The sequence below is a fragment of the Monodon monoceros genome, unplaced genomic scaffold (assembly GCF_005190385.1).
Source record: "Monodon monoceros isolate NGI ecotype Baffin Bay Population unplaced genomic scaffold, NGI_Narwhal_1 Super_Scaffold_19, whole genome shotgun sequence".
Classification (NCBI taxonomy): domain Eukaryota; kingdom Metazoa; phylum Chordata; class Mammalia; order Artiodactyla; family Monodontidae; genus Monodon; species Monodon monoceros.
The window spans coordinates 48,887,553-48,906,425 of record NW_021703775.1 but is presented as its reverse complement, the minus strand read 5'-3'; the positions used below and the strand labels follow the sequence as shown (position 1 = coordinate 48,906,425).

The 18,873-nt window shown below is 36.2% G+C and overlaps 1 protein-coding gene across 2 annotated transcripts in view; it reads left to right on the top strand.

Annotated features, from left to right (window-relative positions):
- The window catches only part of FOXN2 (forkhead box N2), a 53,688-nt gene that overhangs the window by 16,299 nt on the left and 18,516 nt on the right, over window positions 1-18,873 (top strand). For both annotated transcript variants that reach the window (XM_029232100.1, XM_029232099.1), the window contains exon 2: window positions 13,414-13,964. In XM_029232100.1, coding sequence (XP_029087933.1) covers window positions 13,428-13,964 — 537 coding nt within the window. In that variant the 5' untranslated portion in view covers window positions 13,414-13,427. The remainder of the gene's footprint in view (window positions 1-13,413; window positions 13,965-18,873) is intronic.

Here is an 18,873-nt window from a genome sequence, read left to right as displayed (position 1 = left end):
CTTTTTTGGCGGGTGGGGGGAGACAAGTGCTGTGACAATGTGTAGGGAACCTCTATATACTGTATAGAAGTAGCACAAAATTGTTTAGGTAGACATGGCATTTGAACCATGGTTACACGATGTATTTGGGCAAGTTAACTTAGGAGAAAAGTGGATTCAGTGGAAGATTACCACAACAGATCCCACTCCCCTCCCCAATTTTAGTGTTCTCTGCTTTTAGCACGAGTTGGGGAAAGGTTTTTTCCCCCACTCAATTTTTTTTTTTTTTTTTTTTTTTTTTTTGCAGTACGCGGGCCTCTCACTGTTGTGGCCTCTCCCATTGCGGAGCACAGGCTCCGGACGCGCAGGCTCAGCGGCCGTGGCTCATGGGCCTAGCCGCTCCGCGGGATCTTCCCGGACCGGGGCATGAACCCGTGTCCCCTGCATCGGCAGGCGGACTCTCAATCACTGCGCCACCAGGGAAGCACCCCCCCTCAATTTTATTTCTTTTTTTACCCCTATTTGAAAAACTGTTTCTCTATGAGACAAATCTTTGACCCTTTTGTATTCTGCATCCTTCCCGCCCTTTCCCTTTCTTGACAGGAAAATGCAGCTGCACACATTTTTTGTTTAGAGACAATGGATCACATGCTGTGTCACCTAAATCTATGACCAAGAGGCAGTTTTATCCCTAAGAGATCATAATGCTTCAGTTGTCCTGGATACATGACATCATGTAGCATTATAATCAAACATACGTCTTTTTGCAGTAGTACTTTTGGGATTTGAATCTACCCTCTAATCTCAATATTGGATTTTATGCGATGGACAGTATTTATAATAGAGAACCTTAAAACAAAGAATGTATTGTAGGAAAGGTTGTGAGTTCCTTTTATATGGCTTAATTTTCTTACCTCAGGGTTACCAAAGTTATCAGATAATTTGAGTTAATAGAATATCTTTATAAAGTTCTAGCACTAAATTTGTTACACAAAGCCTTGCAAGTAGTATGTGCTCAATAAGTGTTACACTATTATCACTACCAATGTGATAAATTAACAAGAAAATTGTTTTCCTTATTTAAAAATGAGGAACTCTTAAGATTTTGAAAATAATTAGTATCTGTAAACTGCTAAAATATTTTATGTTGAGCTTATTATAAGCTTATTATACTGCTGAATAAATCTAGGAAATATAGTACTGTGGCTTCCAGTCTTGAGTTATGGTATGTTTTATAATTAATTAATAAAAATGGTTTATTCCTAAGGAGGTGAAGGTGAGGAAAGGAGCGGGAAATTGAACGGAAATTCCTTTTATTATATCGTAAATCTTAATCAGAGACAAAGCTTAAATTACAGTAAAGAATTGAAGTAATTGCCAGGCAGTTCTGATAAAATTCACAAACATTTGCGATTTCTGTGTATGCCTTAACTCTGTAGTAGATTTTTTTTCCTATGGAAACATTGTTTAGTCATGTGAGCTAAGTGAATGACAGCCTATTTCCCCTTGCTAGGGTTGTCTTAGCCTGTCAAATGGTTTTTTATGTTGGTTACTTTAAAGTGATTGGATGGGAAAGCCACAAATCTGAGAAGGGGCCTACTCTCTGGTTACTCTTTTCACACTTCTAAGATTGTTTAATTTACTGATGACATTAAGTTCTTGGTGAGAGGTAAAATAGCAAGTCAATAGAAATAAAGTTTCCAGATGTCTTAAGACCATGTAAAAAAGCATAATTAGAAATTGTAAATATGTATAATTAAATACAACCAAATATCATACTCATTTGTCACATGCTTCAGGAATTTAGATGTTTAAAGTATTTATAATGAGACTGATTTTAAATAGGAAGCTAGACTAGTAGGGTGAAGACGGTGAGAAACAACTGTATCTGTAGGTCAGATGCTGCCACATAGTTCCAGATTAATCATCCCGTGCTTTAAGTCTTCTTCGGGGCTTCTCAGTACGATTGCTCAAGAGCTGGTTTCAACTTCTTTCCAGTTCTAGTAGAACATAACAGATGGCATGCTTCCTTTTTAGTCCAGTGTAGTAAAATTTTTTTAGAAACAGCAAAATTGATTTTCCTCATTTATCCTTTCTGTGTAATGAGGACAGAAATATTCAATGATTGGCTCAAGGGTGCAGGGCAGAAATAAATTGGAATAAATTTCCTTTGGGATATCAAAAATTAACTATTATTTTATTTTGATGTCTTTTTTCAGTGCTATTTTTCATTTCCTAAAATGAATTCTTAAATAATATTATGGATTAAATCTAAATTTGTAACAATTAAAAAAGTATCTTGCAAACAATAACTTACGGATTTAGGGTTCTTAAGAACTATGATATAGGTAAGATAAAAAATTAAAGTTGAAAAGTGTAACATGAAATTCAATAATATAATTTGAAAAGCACTTTTTAAAAGTATTAAACACAGTAGAACTGAATTAATTGCAATTATTTCTTATTTGCTGTGGATTTATATTACTAAGGTATACATTAAAAAACTTTTATGTTCATGAGAATTGCTGGACTGAGAGCCTGATTTTTTTGGGTTGTTAAATTTTATATACATGAGTCTATTTTTAAGGTACTATAGATGTTATGCTGAAATTTACAGTATAAGTAATATCTTAAAGAAATTATTTTGAATATTTTAACTTGGTAAGAATTCGGTAGATTCATGATAGATTCTGAACTAGTCAGATACAAATAAATATAACTATATATGTAGATATTTATATTCCTGTCCTGTTTTGATTATAGCATTATATTTGCCACTGTATCTTTTTGTTATTGAGAATGTCATTACTAGTGAAAACTCAACATATTTTATTTCAGAGGTAATGTAGTTTTTTTTTTATATAAATTCTTTTGTTAGAATGTTAGCATTAGGCAGCTATTAATAAAGGAACTTAAAATCTTTTGGGGCCATTAATAACAAAAAACTAAAAAAAGTTCTGAAAGTTTATATGGTTTAAATGCTTTTAGATTATTAAACTAGAAAGATTTGAAGAAAGGTTCTGTCATGTGGTATGATTGGTAAAAGACTGACATACATAAAGCTCATGGAAACAGAATAAGGAAGTGAAAGTCGTATCATAAAGAAAATGATGAAACTGTTATTGCAGCACTCTTCTGAGAAGTCCTAATTTCTGCCTCACCGGAGGGTGTCACTGGTCATAAAGGAGGCCCATCCTTAATACTAGAATTTTTTTTTAATTTCTTCAAAACACAAAGTATAGTTACTGATTTTATACCTAATTTTTTTGTATTCGAGAGATATATATAAATCTACTACTTTAGGAAGAAAGCTAATAATTAAAAATTAATAACAGTAATAATAATTACCATCTCTATAGCTAGTATTTATTGTGTACTTACTCTCTACCTTTGTTCTAAGTCCTTTATATTTATTCTCATTTAATTTGTACTAACAATCTTATGAAAGTAGGTACTGTTAGAATTCTTCGTTGATAGGTCTTATAGCCTGTTGAATGGCAGACCTGGAATTTGAACCCAGGCAATATCTCTTCACAGCTCAAGCTCTTTAACCCTCTGCTTCACTGCCACCAGATGTGATTCTAATGTTAATAATAATGATTTAGATTTCACTTTTATGACTTTATAATATGAAATTGCCTTATCTTTCACAATTTTAACTTCAAATGTACTGCCTCCCCAACTTTCTGTTTAGTACCTTCTAGTATTACATATATATATTCCTTTCTCAAGGAAGAAGCCTTTCATTTTATAGTTGTACACTGTTTTACCATAGAATCTAACACCTATGACAACGGAGCCATGAGTGTAGTAGGAGTAAAAGGTTTCTTCTTGAAGCATCTTAGAAAAGGACAAGGAGAGATTATTCTGAATAGTGTATCTCTTATACTTCGCTTTCTCTATCTTTTATCCACATTACCAGATGTAGAGATATTATAATCATAATCCAATATAGCTTATATGTTAGCTTTGGAATATATTTTAAATTCCTATATACATTTAGATATTTCTGACATTTTAGAATTTATAATATAATACATTTCCTGGTTGTCAGGAAATTGCTTATTCTGTATCCTCAACTATTAAACTACAAGTAGACAAAAAGGGGTTCCTAAATATTTGGGGAAAAAAATTACAAAGTTGATGCATTAAATTCATGCACCTTAAGGTGCATTATCATATCTTATATGAAATTCTAATGAAATTTATCTGGATTTCCAGTCTATAGCAGATAATGCTTCTATAATTGTATTTCCATGTTTTAGAAATCCAAAGTGCTCCGAAAGCCAAAAGTTTTCTCTTAACCCATGTAGTGTTAAAACATGATCTGAACTGATATAAGACTATTGATGGTCTTTATTTACTCCCTTCTTACTGTGAATATACATTTTTCTGCAGAAACATTAACATTTTCATTATGGGGTCCTGCCTCAGACCTCACTGACACACTGTATAACATATCACATGTGCATTGTAGTCCCTTTCTAACATCCAGAATATTCTGAATTCTGAAATATATCTGCCCTCAAGGATTTTAAGTAAGGGATCATATACCTGTATAATCAGGTACAGTGACTACAGTACAACTGAGGACTAGGATATAGAACTAGGAAGATTAATCCAGTAACTCAAGCATAACAAATGTGAGACCTTTGAGTGTGAAGCAGTATTTGTAACTGGAATAATATATGGATCCCTTTTAAAGAAAATAATTATATATCCCATTTTTAGAATCACTGACTTTAGTTTCTGAAGTAAGTTTATTTTTAAGTCTTTCATTTTTTTCTTTATATTGTTATTGAAATGAAAACACAAAATGAAAATTTGCAAAACTTGTGGCCCCCAGAGTTTATCCATGGCATACACTTATTGAGAAACACTGAGAAAGTGGCAAATAGTCCTATATACTTGAGTAATCCCTATAAGTATTATTCTTTACCAAATCTTTGTTTATAATAGCCTGAATCATAGTTAAGGGGTTAAAATACCTTTCCTGTATTTAAAGTATGATTTTTTAAAGGGATGAGAGGAAGTAACCTCTTGGAAAAAAACATGTACACACAATTTTTGATTACCACCTTTCACCTCCAAGGAAATGTCTTCTACCTACTGCCAGTTGGGAATCACTGTCATAACAAGCAACTCTTAGTGATAGGAGTAAGTGAAATTCCTCAAGTGTGTGGAGGCAGAAGAAACTTAAGAACCAGTGCTCTAAAATACGGGATAATGTAAGTTAGAGAAGAACCAGTGCTCTAAAATATGGGATAATGTTCTTTAGAGATATTGCCATCAGAAACTAATGTAAACATCCGTTTCCAGCGGCATGGGGAACTAAGTACCTGGACTAGTCTTTCTGCTGAAAACAACCTAAAATGCTGGACAAAATGCATCAGTGCTCTGGCACAAAAGTAAAGAATATTTAGACTGAACACTAATTGGAAACCCAGTGAGGTAAGCTGAGTACTGAAGCTGGCTATTGCCTTGAGGGTATTTACCAAATCAAGTGAGCTTCTGTTTTCCTGGACTTTTGGGGGCTCAGGGATCAGGAAGCAAAGCCCAGAGCCACCAGAGTAAAACATTTAGCAGTCTTCTCCAGTAATAGCCCTTTTTCCATAGGGGTATATACCTTCTAGGTGTAAGAGTGATCTAGAAATTCTTTCCCAACAAAGAAAATTATCTTTCTATAATATTGCTGCTAACAGGAAAAATAAAAAATCTCTACTGAAAATTTGTTACCACAAACCAGCCCTCACACTGGTTTGCAGCCTGAATTCACACTAGACCTCAAGCTAAGAATTTTATTTTATTTTATTTTTTGTTTGTTTTGTTTTGTTTTAATATTTATTTATTTTTGGCTACTTTGGGTCTTCGTTGCAGCATGGGGGATCCTTCGTTGCGGCGAGCAGGCTTCTCTCTAATTGTGGCACGTGGGTTCCAGAGCACATGGACTCTGTAGTTGCAGCACACAGGCTCTCCAGTTGTGGCACACAGGCTTAGTTGCCCCGTGGTATATGGGATCTTAGTTCCCTGACCAGGGATTGAACCCGCATCCCCTGCATTGGAAGGTGGATTCTTAACCACTGGACCACCAGGGAAGTCCCCTCTGCCCTATTCTTCTCTCTTTGCTTTTCTTACCTTTTTCCACTTCCTCACTTTCTATACTTCGTATTTGAATTCTGTTATAAGAATTTTAAATGATCCTGGATTGTTACTACTCCCAGGGGCCTGACAGAAGCAGCACAAATCATCATTGTCAAAGAATTCCTGTTGGTAAAGTTATAATGAAAATGAGTTGCTTAAAATAAAAATTTACAAGCCATCTAAGGAAACAGGGCACAATGTAAGAGAATCAGTAGAATCAGACCTACAAATGGTTCACATCTTGGAATTATCAGGTGTAAAATATAAAATAATTATATTTAATATGTTCAATGAAAGCTTAAAAATGAGGAAAAGAGCAAACAAACATTTTGTAGAAGAATCAGAAGTTCTAGAAATGAAAATATACAGTAACTGAAATTAGAATTCAAGGAATAGGTAAAAGCAGATAGACCCCATTGAAGAAAAAATGATACAGTAAAAGATAAACGTGGGACTTCCCTGGTGACACAGTGGTTAAGAATCCACCTGCCAGTGCAGGGGACATGGGTTTGAACCCTGGTTTGGGAAGATCCCACATGCTGTGGAGCAACTAAGCTCATGCGCCACAACTGCTTAGCCTGCACTCTAGAGCCCACGAGCCACAACTACTGAAGCCTGCGTGCCTAGAGCCCGTGTTACACAATAAGAGAAGCCATTGCAATGAGAAGCCTGTGCACCACAACTAAGAGTAGCCCCTGCTCGCCACAACAAGAGAAAGCCTGCACAGCAACGAGGACCCAGCGCAGCCAAAAATAAAATAAATAAGTAAATAAATTTAAATAAATTTAAATGAATTTAAATAAATAAACATTCCGATTACATCAGTTAAAAAAAAAGATAAACCTGAAGAGATTCAGTACAGAGAGACAATAAAGTGGAAAATATAAAAGAGGTTAATAAAGGGGAAATTTTTAAGAGAAAACACAGAACACTTTCAAAGGATTATCAGGTTTCAATAACAATAATGGAAATAGAGATCATGAAATGATGTACTCAGTGAAAATAAATCTAGAAGCTGTGACCTACTCTAGTTCAACCCAGAATTCTACAGCTAGCAAAAAATAACTTTCAAGAACAAGGGCAAAATAAAGACATGCTCAGAGAAATCCGAAAGTTCACTAGCAGACCACTTCTTTTTTTTTAACTGAAGTATAGTTGATTTATAGTGTTGTGTTAATTTCTGCTTTTTAGCAAAGTGATTCAGTTACATGTATTCTTTTTCATATTCTTTTCCATTATGGTTTATCACAGGATATTGAATATAGTTCCCTGTGCTATATAGTAGGACCTTGTTGTTTATCCATTCTGTATATAATACTTTGCATCTGCTAACCCCAAACTCCCACTCCATTGCTCCCCCATTCCCCTAGCAGACCATTTTAAGTAGAAGGAAAATGGTCATTGAAAGTCTGAGATTCAAAAAGGAATGATGATCAAAGACAGTGGTAAGTGTATGTTAATAAAGTGTAAGTTAATTTTTTAAAAACTGTATAAACAATAGTGTCTTATGGGATTAAAAAAACTGAAATAGCAGTTGTTTTAGTTATTTACTAATTGTCAGTTTATTTTATAAGCTGGGGAGAGGTGATTGGAACTAGTATCCAAAAGATCTTTTTGTTACTCAGGAGAAGATTAAAAGTAACTTTGGATTTTGATGAGTATGTGTGATAAAAATGTTATGGTAATGGGCTTCCCTGGTGGCGCAGTGGTTGAGAGTCTGCCTGCCGATGCAGGGGACACGGGTTCGTGCCCCGGTCCGGGAAGATCCTGCATGCTGCTGAGTGGCTAGGCCTGTGAGCCATGGCCGCTGAGCCTGCGCATCCGGAGCCTGTGCTCCACAAGGGGAGAGGCCACAACAGCGAGACGCCCCGCGTACCGCAGGAAAAAAAAAATGTTATGGTAACACTTTAGTAATAGAAATAAATATATAACTTCCAAACTAGTAGATGATAAAAAATGGAACCAGAAAAAAATAATCCCAAAGGAGGCAAGAAAAGAGAGAAAGACACAGTGTGGAACAACAGATAAGATGATAGAAGTAAATTCAAATATATATATACCTTATATTTTAAAATGTTCAGCTATATGGGGCTTAGTCCAGACTACAAAGAAACAAAAGGAAAACATGTTGTAAGTAAAATGATGGAAAAAGATATACCAGGCAAATGTTAATGGAATGAAAGCTGGGATATCATTTGAAATAGATTTTAAGACAAGTAGAATTACTAGAGATAAAAAAAAGAATTGAGGGCTTCCCTGGTGGCGCAGTGGTTGAGAGTCCGCCTGCCGATGCAGGGGACACGGATTCGTGCCCCAGTCCGGGAAGATCCCATATGCCGTGGAGCGACTGGGCCCGTGAGCCATGGCCGTTGAGCCTGCGCGTCCGGAGCCTGTGCTCCGCAACGGGAGAGGAAGAATTGATATGTAATGGTAAATGTTTCATTTCGCCACTAATGTTTAGAAGTTTTAATTGTATGCAACTAATAACCAAAACCACAAATAAAGCAAAAATTAATAGAACTACCAGGAAAAATTGATAAATTTCACCAGTATAGTGGGAGATTGTAATATATCTTCCTCATTAATTGGTAAAGAGAGCAGACCAAAAAAAAAAAATCAAGAATATAGAAAACTTAATGTAATTAACAAGCATGATCCAACGAACATATATTGCACCCAGTCACTGTGGAAACATCAGCTGAATCATCATGAAAATCAACCACATACTGGACCATCTAGTAAGTTTCAACAGATTTCAAAGGATTCATATCCTATAGATCAATTCATTTAAGTTAGAAATCAGTAAGAAGAAAAATCACATGGAAATTAAGATATATTCTTCTAAATAAATCATGTATGAAAGAAGAAATGTTAATGGAGCTTGGACTGCCCTTTGTCTGGGAGATGTTAGGTCATCCCTCAATTTTGTTTGTGGCAAACACAACCCTGAGAAATGGCCCACATAAAGGCCTTTCAGTCTTGGCATACCTGATGAGAATGTTAGAGATGCTAAGGGCCAATGATGAATTGGTTCTTCCAGCAGGAAAGAGAAAATTTTTAACAAATAATGCTGGAACAGATGTGTATCCATATGTAAAAAAATGAAATTGAGTAAAAAATATGTACATAACTTTTTTTATGAATTGAAGACGTACTGTGAAAGGTAAAAGCTATAATACATTTAGAAGACAGTATGGGATAAAAGCTCTATGAATTTGGTGTACAGAAGGAATTATTTTTTTTTAATAAATTTTATTTATTTATTTTTGGCTGTGTTGGGTCTTCGTTGCTGCGTGTGGGCTTTCTCTAGTTGCGGTGAGCAGGGGCTACTATTCGTTGCAGTGCGCGGGCTTCTCATTGCGGTGGCTTCTCTTGTTGCGGAGCATGGGCTCTAGGCATGCAGGCTTCAGTAGTTGTGGCACGTGGGCTCAGTAGTTATGGCTCGTGGGCTCTAGAGCTCAGGCTCAGTAGTTGTGGTGCATGGGCTTAGTTGTTCCGCGGCATGTGGGATCTTCCCAGACCAGTGCTTGAACCCGTGTCCCCTGCACTGGCAGGCGGATTCTTAACCACTACGCCACCAGGGAAGTCCTCAGAAGGAATTCTTAAATGAGAAACAAACTATGGTAACCATAAAGAAAAGGGTTAATGCACCCTATTAAAGTTAAGAACTTTTTCATTAATAGGCAACTAATAAAAAGACAAGCCACCTAAATAGGGAAAGATATTTGCATCACATATAAGGATTGGTATCCAAACAATACAAATGACTTCAACAGACACTTAATAGAAGAGGGAATCTAAATGGCAAATATATATATATATATATGTTTGCCATATATATACACTTGACTTTTATGTTTCTTTTGTATATGAAAAGATATTCAACCCCATTACTTATATGGGAGATGCAAATTAAACCACAAGGAGTTACAATTTCATAGTCATCAGGTTGGCAAAAAAATTTTTTTTGATGAGTACATGGAGCAAACAAAATACACATACATTCCTGGTAGCAATTTGTCATTATCAGTTAAAATTGAAGAAAAGAATACTCTGTGACCCAATAAGTCCACTCCTTCACATATATTCTGCTTTTAGAATTTCAGAAAATTTATTTACAGTTGTGTTCCAAGGGATATGAACAAGGATGTCCATAACAATACTACTTGTAATAGCCCCAAACATAAACATAAATAAATGTTCTTAAGAGTATAATAAATTGTGGTATGTTCATAAAGTAGAATATAAGTCATCTGTAAAAAGAATGAATTACTGCTGCAATAATGTTAATGAATTTGGTGGGGGGAAAAACAAGTTTCAGTACAACTCAATTATACATGATGTGTGAAAAACTTAGAGGGCTAAATAATATAATATTTAAGGATTCTAACTATAAAGGAAAAATTTGTTTGCTTAATCTTTGATACAATCAATTAAAAATGTGGATAAATTAAGTCATAAAATATATGTGGTTTTAACCAACATTTTGTGTTTAGGAGGTTCCTTAATTATTTCGGGTTAAAAAAAGCTATCACTGTGACACCTCTAATACCTTGTAATTTGGCACCTTGTACCTTAGATGACACTGAAAATTCTCTGCCTTAGTTTCCCTTCTCTTACTTACTCTCTGTCAAGCATTTCCTCTCAGACCAGTGTTAATACAAACCTAAGCAAAAGTGCTCTCCTCTAACCTTTTGAGAAGTGATCTGAGAATTCCAATATGGAATCTTATTATGTTTTTCTTGCCCTGGAGTTGAGTGTCATTGTAGCATTGAACATAATATGCAGACATGCAGTTCTCTGTTGGACAGCTTTGGAGATGCATGAGCTGCATAGCTGTGGGAAAAAATGGTGCATTTTAATCCTGAGCTGTCTTCTCAAGATGCTGCCATGGCCGTCATACAGTGAAGCTCTAGACAGGGGCTCCAGAGTGATTGTACTGGGTTTATTTGAACTCTCCACTTTGAAAATTCTCCTTGTGAGAGGAAATTCTGTCCTTTCCTGAAATGTAGATTTGGAGTCTTAACACAAATGTGTACTTTGCTAAATCGTCTTGTACATTTACATGCCTTTTTTTTGTACCAATGTCTTGGTTTTGGACATCTATTTGTAGTGGATGTATTCATTATTTGGGTTATGTTATTTATACACCTAAGAAATTAGGATACATTTTCATATCCCACATTTTATTTTCTAGGCCTTAAGTGCCTATTTTGAGTGACATTTATTATGTGTAACAGTGAAATTTGGTTTGTTGAAGTATTGTTCTTAAAAGATCACTAAAAGGAAGTGTTATCAATACATCAGTAGCCCAGATTTCCTTTTATTTCTTTACTTATTTTGCTTTATGAAGCAAACTTCCATGCACATTATTAATTATCTGCTATCGAATGCTTTCAGTTCATTTTAAGAAGTAGTTTCATAAAAATTTTAAACAAAATTTTCTTGATTTTGGTGTAAAATATACAGACCTTTCTGTTGTAATGTTACGTATGTATTTCTGAGAACACTGAAATTGTGCAGAGCTAATGGGTCGCACCCAAAACATGCAAAGCTTTGTAATCAGAACACTAATAAAAATAAGTCTTAATAAGAATACTAGAATGTTTAAAAAGATATATTAACTCTGTTACATATAAAGAAATACTACAATCGACTTAAGGTTAAAAAACAAGAGATGAAGGTAGCCTGGTGGAAGCGTGTGCAAGGAAGGGTTGAAGCTACAGGGTTATGGAGGCCAGAGTGAAATGCATAAAGATTTGCAGAGAAGACTTCATTAAGTATTTTCAAGACAATGCGTGTGACCAGGTTGGGCCAAGAGGAAGAACATGGGTTGAATGAGAATTGTGTACAGTACTGTATTTTCAGCAGCTTGCTGCTTTCCACTGTATTAGCTTGTTTGGGGTTCAGCTCTTACTATTTAGTAGTGCAAAGACATAGGCTGGGAAGAATCATGTACAAACCAGTGTGACTTTCACATTGTACTAAAATCTTTCCCCTACTTACCAGTGAACTAATTTGTGTTACAGAAAAGCTTAATAACAAAATAAACTGTACTAAGAATGAGAGGTGGCTTCTGTTTTTGACTAGAAGTCTTTGATCAGTCTGTGACCTTTTTGTGATTTTGTTTCTTGTGAAATGGAAATACTACAACTAAAAAATAGTCTAACACAGTCTTTTCTCCCTTGAGTACATTGTTTTAACTTTAAACTATAAAGATAATAAACACCTTAAAGAAAAACCGGAAAATATAACAGAGAAAAAAATTACCGAGTTACTAATGTAAGGCACTGTTAGCTTTCTGTATATTTTCTACTTTTTCACCAGTTTTTAATAAGCTTTTTTGTTTACTTCACAATCTTCAAGACAGTCATTTTTAACGACTACTAAATATTAAATTGATGTGCTTTTACTTAGCTATTTCTCTATAATAAAATATGTAAGCTGGGGCTTCCCTGGTAGCGCAGTGGTTGAGAGTCCGTCTGCCGATGCAAGGGACATGGGTTCGTGCCCCGGTCCGGGAAGATCCCACATGCCGCGGAGCGGCTGGGCCCGTGAGCCATGGCCGCTGAGCCTGCGCATCCAGAGCCTGTGCTCCGCGACGGGAGAGGCCACAACAGTGAGAGGCCCACGTACCGCAAAAAAAAAAATACTGGAATTTACAAATAAATAATAAATTTATAGTAAATATAATTTTGCTAGTAACGAATTTAGTTTGTTACTAAGGAATATTATCTTTTTAGTATGATATACTATAAAAATATTAGAAATTATTTATGGTAAGTATTTCAGATTTGAGGAAAGGGTTTATTTGGAATTATTATTTGAGCTTTATTTTAAATTTGGTTATTGTTTGTATTGAGCCATATGTATGACTGTTAATTACAGTGAAGTCATAGATCCATAAGATGAATAGATTATAGAGTTATAATTCAAAGAAATAATTGTTCATTTTTAATAACAGCAAATATTACTTATTAGGCAGTTACTAAAGCCTAGGGACTTAAATAAGTATTCAAAATACATTACTTAATTCTGTTAATATCACCTGTACATATTGTGCTATAGTGCTGCATTTTATTTGCCGTCATTTCAAATAACATGAAATAAGTTCTGTTCCTTGTATAGTAACCTTTAGCATCTTTGTTATACAGATATTGTGCTTAAATATTATGTGGGATATTGATTGCAAAATTTCTCTGATTTGGGGCTATTTAAATATGTATTTCCTTCTCCCATGAGTTTACGAATCTTCAGTATTACATTGACTGATAATTGTTTCTTTTGTTGCAGAACTGTAAGAGTAAATGGGTCCAATAATTGGAATGACTCCAGAAAAGAGAGCTGAAACTCCAGGAGCTGAAAAGGTTGCAGGATTAAGCCAGATTTACAAAATGGGAAGCTTGCCTGAAGCTGTTGATGCTGCCAGGCCAAAGGCCACTCTAGTGAACAGTGAGTCAGCAGATGATGAACTCACAAACTTGAACTGGCTTCACGAAAGTACTAATCTCCTAACCAACTTCAGCTTTGGAAGTGAGGGTCTTCCAATTGTTAGTCCATTGTATGACATAGAGGGAGATGATGTGCCATCCTTAGGACCGTCGTGCTATCAGAACCCAGAAAAAAAATCAGCAACTTCAAAACCCCCATACTCCTTTAGTCTTCTCATTTACATGGCTATTGAACAGTCTCCAAATAAATGTTTGCCTGTCAAAGAAATTTATAGCTGGATACTGAACCGCTTCCCATATTTTGCAACCGCACCAACAGGCTGGAAGAATTCTGTTCGACATAATCTATCCCTGAATAAATGTTTTCAGAAAGTGGAAAGAAGCCATGGCAAGGTCAGTGTTTATGAACATTGCTATATTTAGGGAGGTGGGGGAGAATTAACATGGAGATCGTAACATATGAGGAAATCAAAGGAAGACAAAAAATAGTCAGATTACTTCAGCTTGAGGTTAATTATATTCACCATTTGCTTTCATTTGAGAAGTTTAAAAATTTCTTCAGTATTGATATAAACCTAGCAGAATTATTTTCAGTCTACTGTAGGTACATAAATTAGGGTTTATTTATTATTATTTTCTCTCTTTTTAAAAAATTTTTAATAATTGAAGTATAGTTAATTTACAGTGTTGTGTTAGTTTCAGGTGTACAGCAAAGTGATTCAGTTATAATTAGTTTTTTTAATGTTCTAACTTTCTATTCTTAGTTTCTGTAATGTTCTTGTCACTATATTTATGTATTATTCTTATTTATTCAACGTGACCATCTCTGCCTTATAACTGGAGTGTGGATCATTTACATTAATGTAACTGATATGGTTGGATTTAAATCTGTCATTACATTATTTTTTTTCTATTTGCTGTATCTGTTCCCTTTTCTCCACTTTTCCTGCCTTTTTGTCAATTGAGTATTTTCTTATGATTCAATTTTATCTCTTCTATTGGCTTACTAGCTACTCTTTTTTTTTAAACTCGTTGCTATACAGTTTTCAGTATATATTTTTAATTTATCACAGTCTACCTTCAAATAATTTTAATTCACTTATTATCTGGCCTTTTACAGAAAAAGTTGACTAATCCTGATGCCCTATCTGGATCAATTCCTTTTTCCCAAGAAGTTGATTTAACATTTCTTATAGTTTGGGTCTACTAGCAATGAAATATTTTTTTAACCTTTTTGTGGAGGATGGGTATGGAATTCTAGGTTGACAGGTTTTTTTTTAAGTACTTTAAAGACATTACTCTCTTCTGGCTTGCATAGTTTCTGAAGAGAGGTCTGTTACGATTCTTACCTTTGTTGTTCTGTTTGTAATTTTTTTTTCTTACTATCTGTCTTCAAGATTTTTCTCTTTATCACTACTTTTTAGCAGCAGACTATGATGTGCCTAGGTGTGTTTTTCTTTATTTTATTTTATTTTTCTTTATTTTTATCCTGCATTGGTTTCTCAGAGGTTCTTGGATCTGTGGTTTGTTGTCATTCATTAAACTTAGAATTTTTTTTCCTCATTATCTCTTCAGATATTTCTTGTGGTTCACCATCTACTTCTGGGCTCCAAGTAAAAATATATTAGACCATTTGCTCTTGTCTCACCTCTTGGTTGCTCTGTCCCTCTTCCTACTCTTTTCTTTCTTTGTTTCAGTTTGGATAATTTCTATTGATCCTTCTATAGTTTGTGGGGTTTTTTTTTTGAATATTTGAATTTTGTTTTATTTATTTTTTATACAGCAGGTTCTTATTAGTTATCTATTTTATACATGTTAGTGTATATATGTCAGTCCCAATCTCCCGATCTTTCTATAGTTTTATTCTTTCCTCTATTGTGTTCATTCTGCTGATTAGCCTGATAAAGTTGTCTTCATATTTTTTAAGTATTTTCATTTGCCTTTTAAAAAATAGTTGCCATATTTTTGTTTAAATTTCCCGCTAGATCTTTAAGCATATTAATCATAGTTATAGTGTTTGTCTGATAACTTCAATATCTGGTCCATCTCTGGGTCTGGTTTTGTTGATTGTTTTATCTCCTGCTTTTGTGTGTTGCATAATTTTGGATTAAGTGGCAGCCATTGCTTGTTAAAGAATGGTAGAGACTGAGGTAAATAATATTTCTATCCAGAAACAGATATTCCTCTACTTCTGTCACATTGTTAGTATGAACAGGTATTGGTCAATCTAGTAAATAATTGAGCTGGGTTTGGGTTTTGTGGTTGTCATAGTTACCTTCAGTGTACCATAGTCTTCACATTCCTACAGAGATGGACTGTTGATACTTTGTACTTAGTGTGCGGCCTGCAATGTCAGGTGATGTTTCTCAGCATTTCTGCTCCAACTCCATCTTTCAGTTTGTGACACATTTAGAGGTGAGAGGAGTTGAATATTTCTCTCTGTACTCTTGCCCCTTCCTTAGCAATAGATTGCTCTTGCTTGTTACTTGGTGCAAAGTTCTTAGTGTGAACAGGGTGGGTTTCTTGGTTCTTCTGCTCCAGTTTTAGTCTTAATCAGACTCTGTACACCTGTGCCTCAAGAGTGGGACTTTCCTTGTCTCCTCCATGAGCAGACAGTCTCTCCCATTTACTCAGAGTGGAGTCTAGAGCTGCACTCATCAATAGCCAATTACCTACATATGGCTAGTGGTTGGCATATTGGATAGCACAAAATAGGATATTTCTGTCATTGTATAAATTCCTACTGGACAGCACTGTTCCAGCACTCAGGCCAATTTCTTTCTCATTCCCATCATGGTCGGTAGATGTTGCCTAATATCAGTGGGAAGTTCTAGGTTCAAGTGAGTGACCATTTCCCAGCAGCAGCGGATCTCTGCTTTGTATCTTTGAAGGATTTGGGCATGAACAGATTTCCTGCCCTTCTAATGGCATGTAGTATTGAATACATTGCCTAGTGTCAGTAAAATGTGAAGATAGCTGGGTTTTGTACTTTTCTCCCAACAGCAGCCATCCTTTCCCGGGGACTGGGGTGAGGAGTAAACTTTGCCTCTTTCTCAGCGGCAGACTGCTTTTGCTTGGTATGGAGCTTTGTCCAGGGTTTAGGCAGGTTTTGTGCCTCTGCCACAGTGACACCTGATCTCACCTTCTGCTCATTCAGGGCCTGGAGCATGAATGGGCTTTGCCTGATATCTTTGCTCCAGCCTCAGACCGTGGTAGGTTCTGCACATCTATCTCCGTCTCCAAGAGTGTCTTCCTTCGGTCTCCTGCCTGCCTACAGTTTTGAGTATTTTTTTTTCTTGCCTTTTATTGTGACTGCCACTTCTTCCATGGTCTACCAAATGTGAAACCGTTCATATGTTTTGTCTCTCCTCACAGGACCTGTCATACTTCAAAATTCAATTATTTCTGTTGTCTTGCAGCCTTAGATCTCAGGCTCATAAAAAATTACGGTTATGTAGGCTATTTTGTTTTTTAATTTTTTTAAAAAAATTAATTTTTTTATAATTTAGTTCTGGCTGTGTTGGGTCTTCATTGCTACACATGGTCTTTCTCTAGTTGCGGCAAGCGGGGGCTACTCTTCGTTGCAGTGTGCAGGCTTCTCATTGTGGTGGCTTCTGTTGTTGTGGAGCATGGGCTCTAGGCCTGCGGACTTCAGTAGTTGTGGCACACCGGCTCAGTAGCTGTGGCTCGCGGACTCTAGAACACAGGCTCAGTAGTTGTGGCGCACGGGCTTAGTTGCTCCGCGGCATGGGGATCTTCCTGGTCCAGGCTCAAACCCATATCCCCTGCATTGGCAGGCGGATTCTTAAGCGCTGCGCCACCAGGGAAGTCCAGTTTTTTTCTTGTTAGGCTGGGAGTGATGTTCTTTTATGGCTTTCTATACCCCAAGTGGTAGCAGAAATCTCCTATTCTTATTTAGAATAAAAGTTAAAAGGACAAGTACTTATATTTTTTGGTAACTGAAGGATTTTATAGGACAGTGCTGTTCAAACTTGAATGTACCTACTGATCATCTGGGAATCTTGTTAAAATACTGATTCTGCTTCAGCAAATCTAGGATGGGGACTGAGGCTCTTTCATTTCTAACAGGCTCCCAGGTCATCCTGATGCCTCTAATCCATGGACACACCCTGGGTAGCAAGACATTTGGACACATCATCGTCTTATAACTAACTTAAAGGAGCTTATTAGTTATCTATTGCTATGTAATAAATTGCTGTGTAACACATTCTGTACTACACATGGAACATTTATGGAGGCCAACTATGTGGTTAGGCCATTAAACAAAGCCTTAGCAATTTCAAAGGATCAGTCTCTGTTATAGCCGGCCTCCAAGATGGCCCCCAAATGAGCCCCACCTTCTGGTATTTGTGCCCTTGTGAAGTCCCCTCCAATACTGCATAGGGCTGACTCGTGTAACCAAGAGGATATTGTGGAAATGATGAAGTGTGTGCCTTTTGAATCCAGGTTATAAAAGACATTATGGTTCCCATCTTGGATTCTTGGCTAATTAGCTCTATGGGAAGTCAGCTGCTATATCATACAGACACTTAAATAGCCCTGTGGAGAGGCCCCTGTGGCATGGAAATGAGGCCTCCTTCCAATAGCCATATGAGTGAGCCATTTTGGAAGCAGATCCCCCTGCCCCAGTCAAACTTTCCTTTCAGATGACTGAAAGCATTGGAAATTTTGGATGTATCTTTTCCACCGTGCATCATTAGATTTTATTTTTTGAACTGTATCCTTAATTCTTTTCTAGTTTTAGACCTATTGTGTTTATGCTTATGATGGGATGTAAAAGGGGAGCTGTCTACTAGATATTTAGAAATATGATACAGGAATGGTAGTGATGTTATGGTATTAAAGCTCTAAGTTTAAAGCCCTCAGCGATGATTTTCAGTAGAAGAGTCTAGGAAAAGTATGGTATAATGGAAGCCAGGGAGAGTCAGTTTAAGTGTGAATGAGCGACAGTGTCAAATGCTGCAAAAAAAAAAAAAAAAAAACTTGAAAATGATGAGCTAAGAAGTGATTGAGACAAGTAGCAGCCAAAAGATTAGAATTAAAAATATATGGGGCTTCCCTGGTGGCGCAGTGGTTAAGAGTCCGCCTGCCGATGCAGGGGACATGGGTTCGTGCCCCGGTCTGGGAAGATCCCACATGCCGCGGAGCGGCTAGGCCCATGAGCCATGGCCGCTGAGCCTGTGCGTCCGGAGCCTGTGCTCCGCAACGGGAGAGGCCACAACGGTGAGAGGCCCGCGTACCGAAAAAAAAAAAAAAGTTAAAAAAAAAAATATGAACAGTG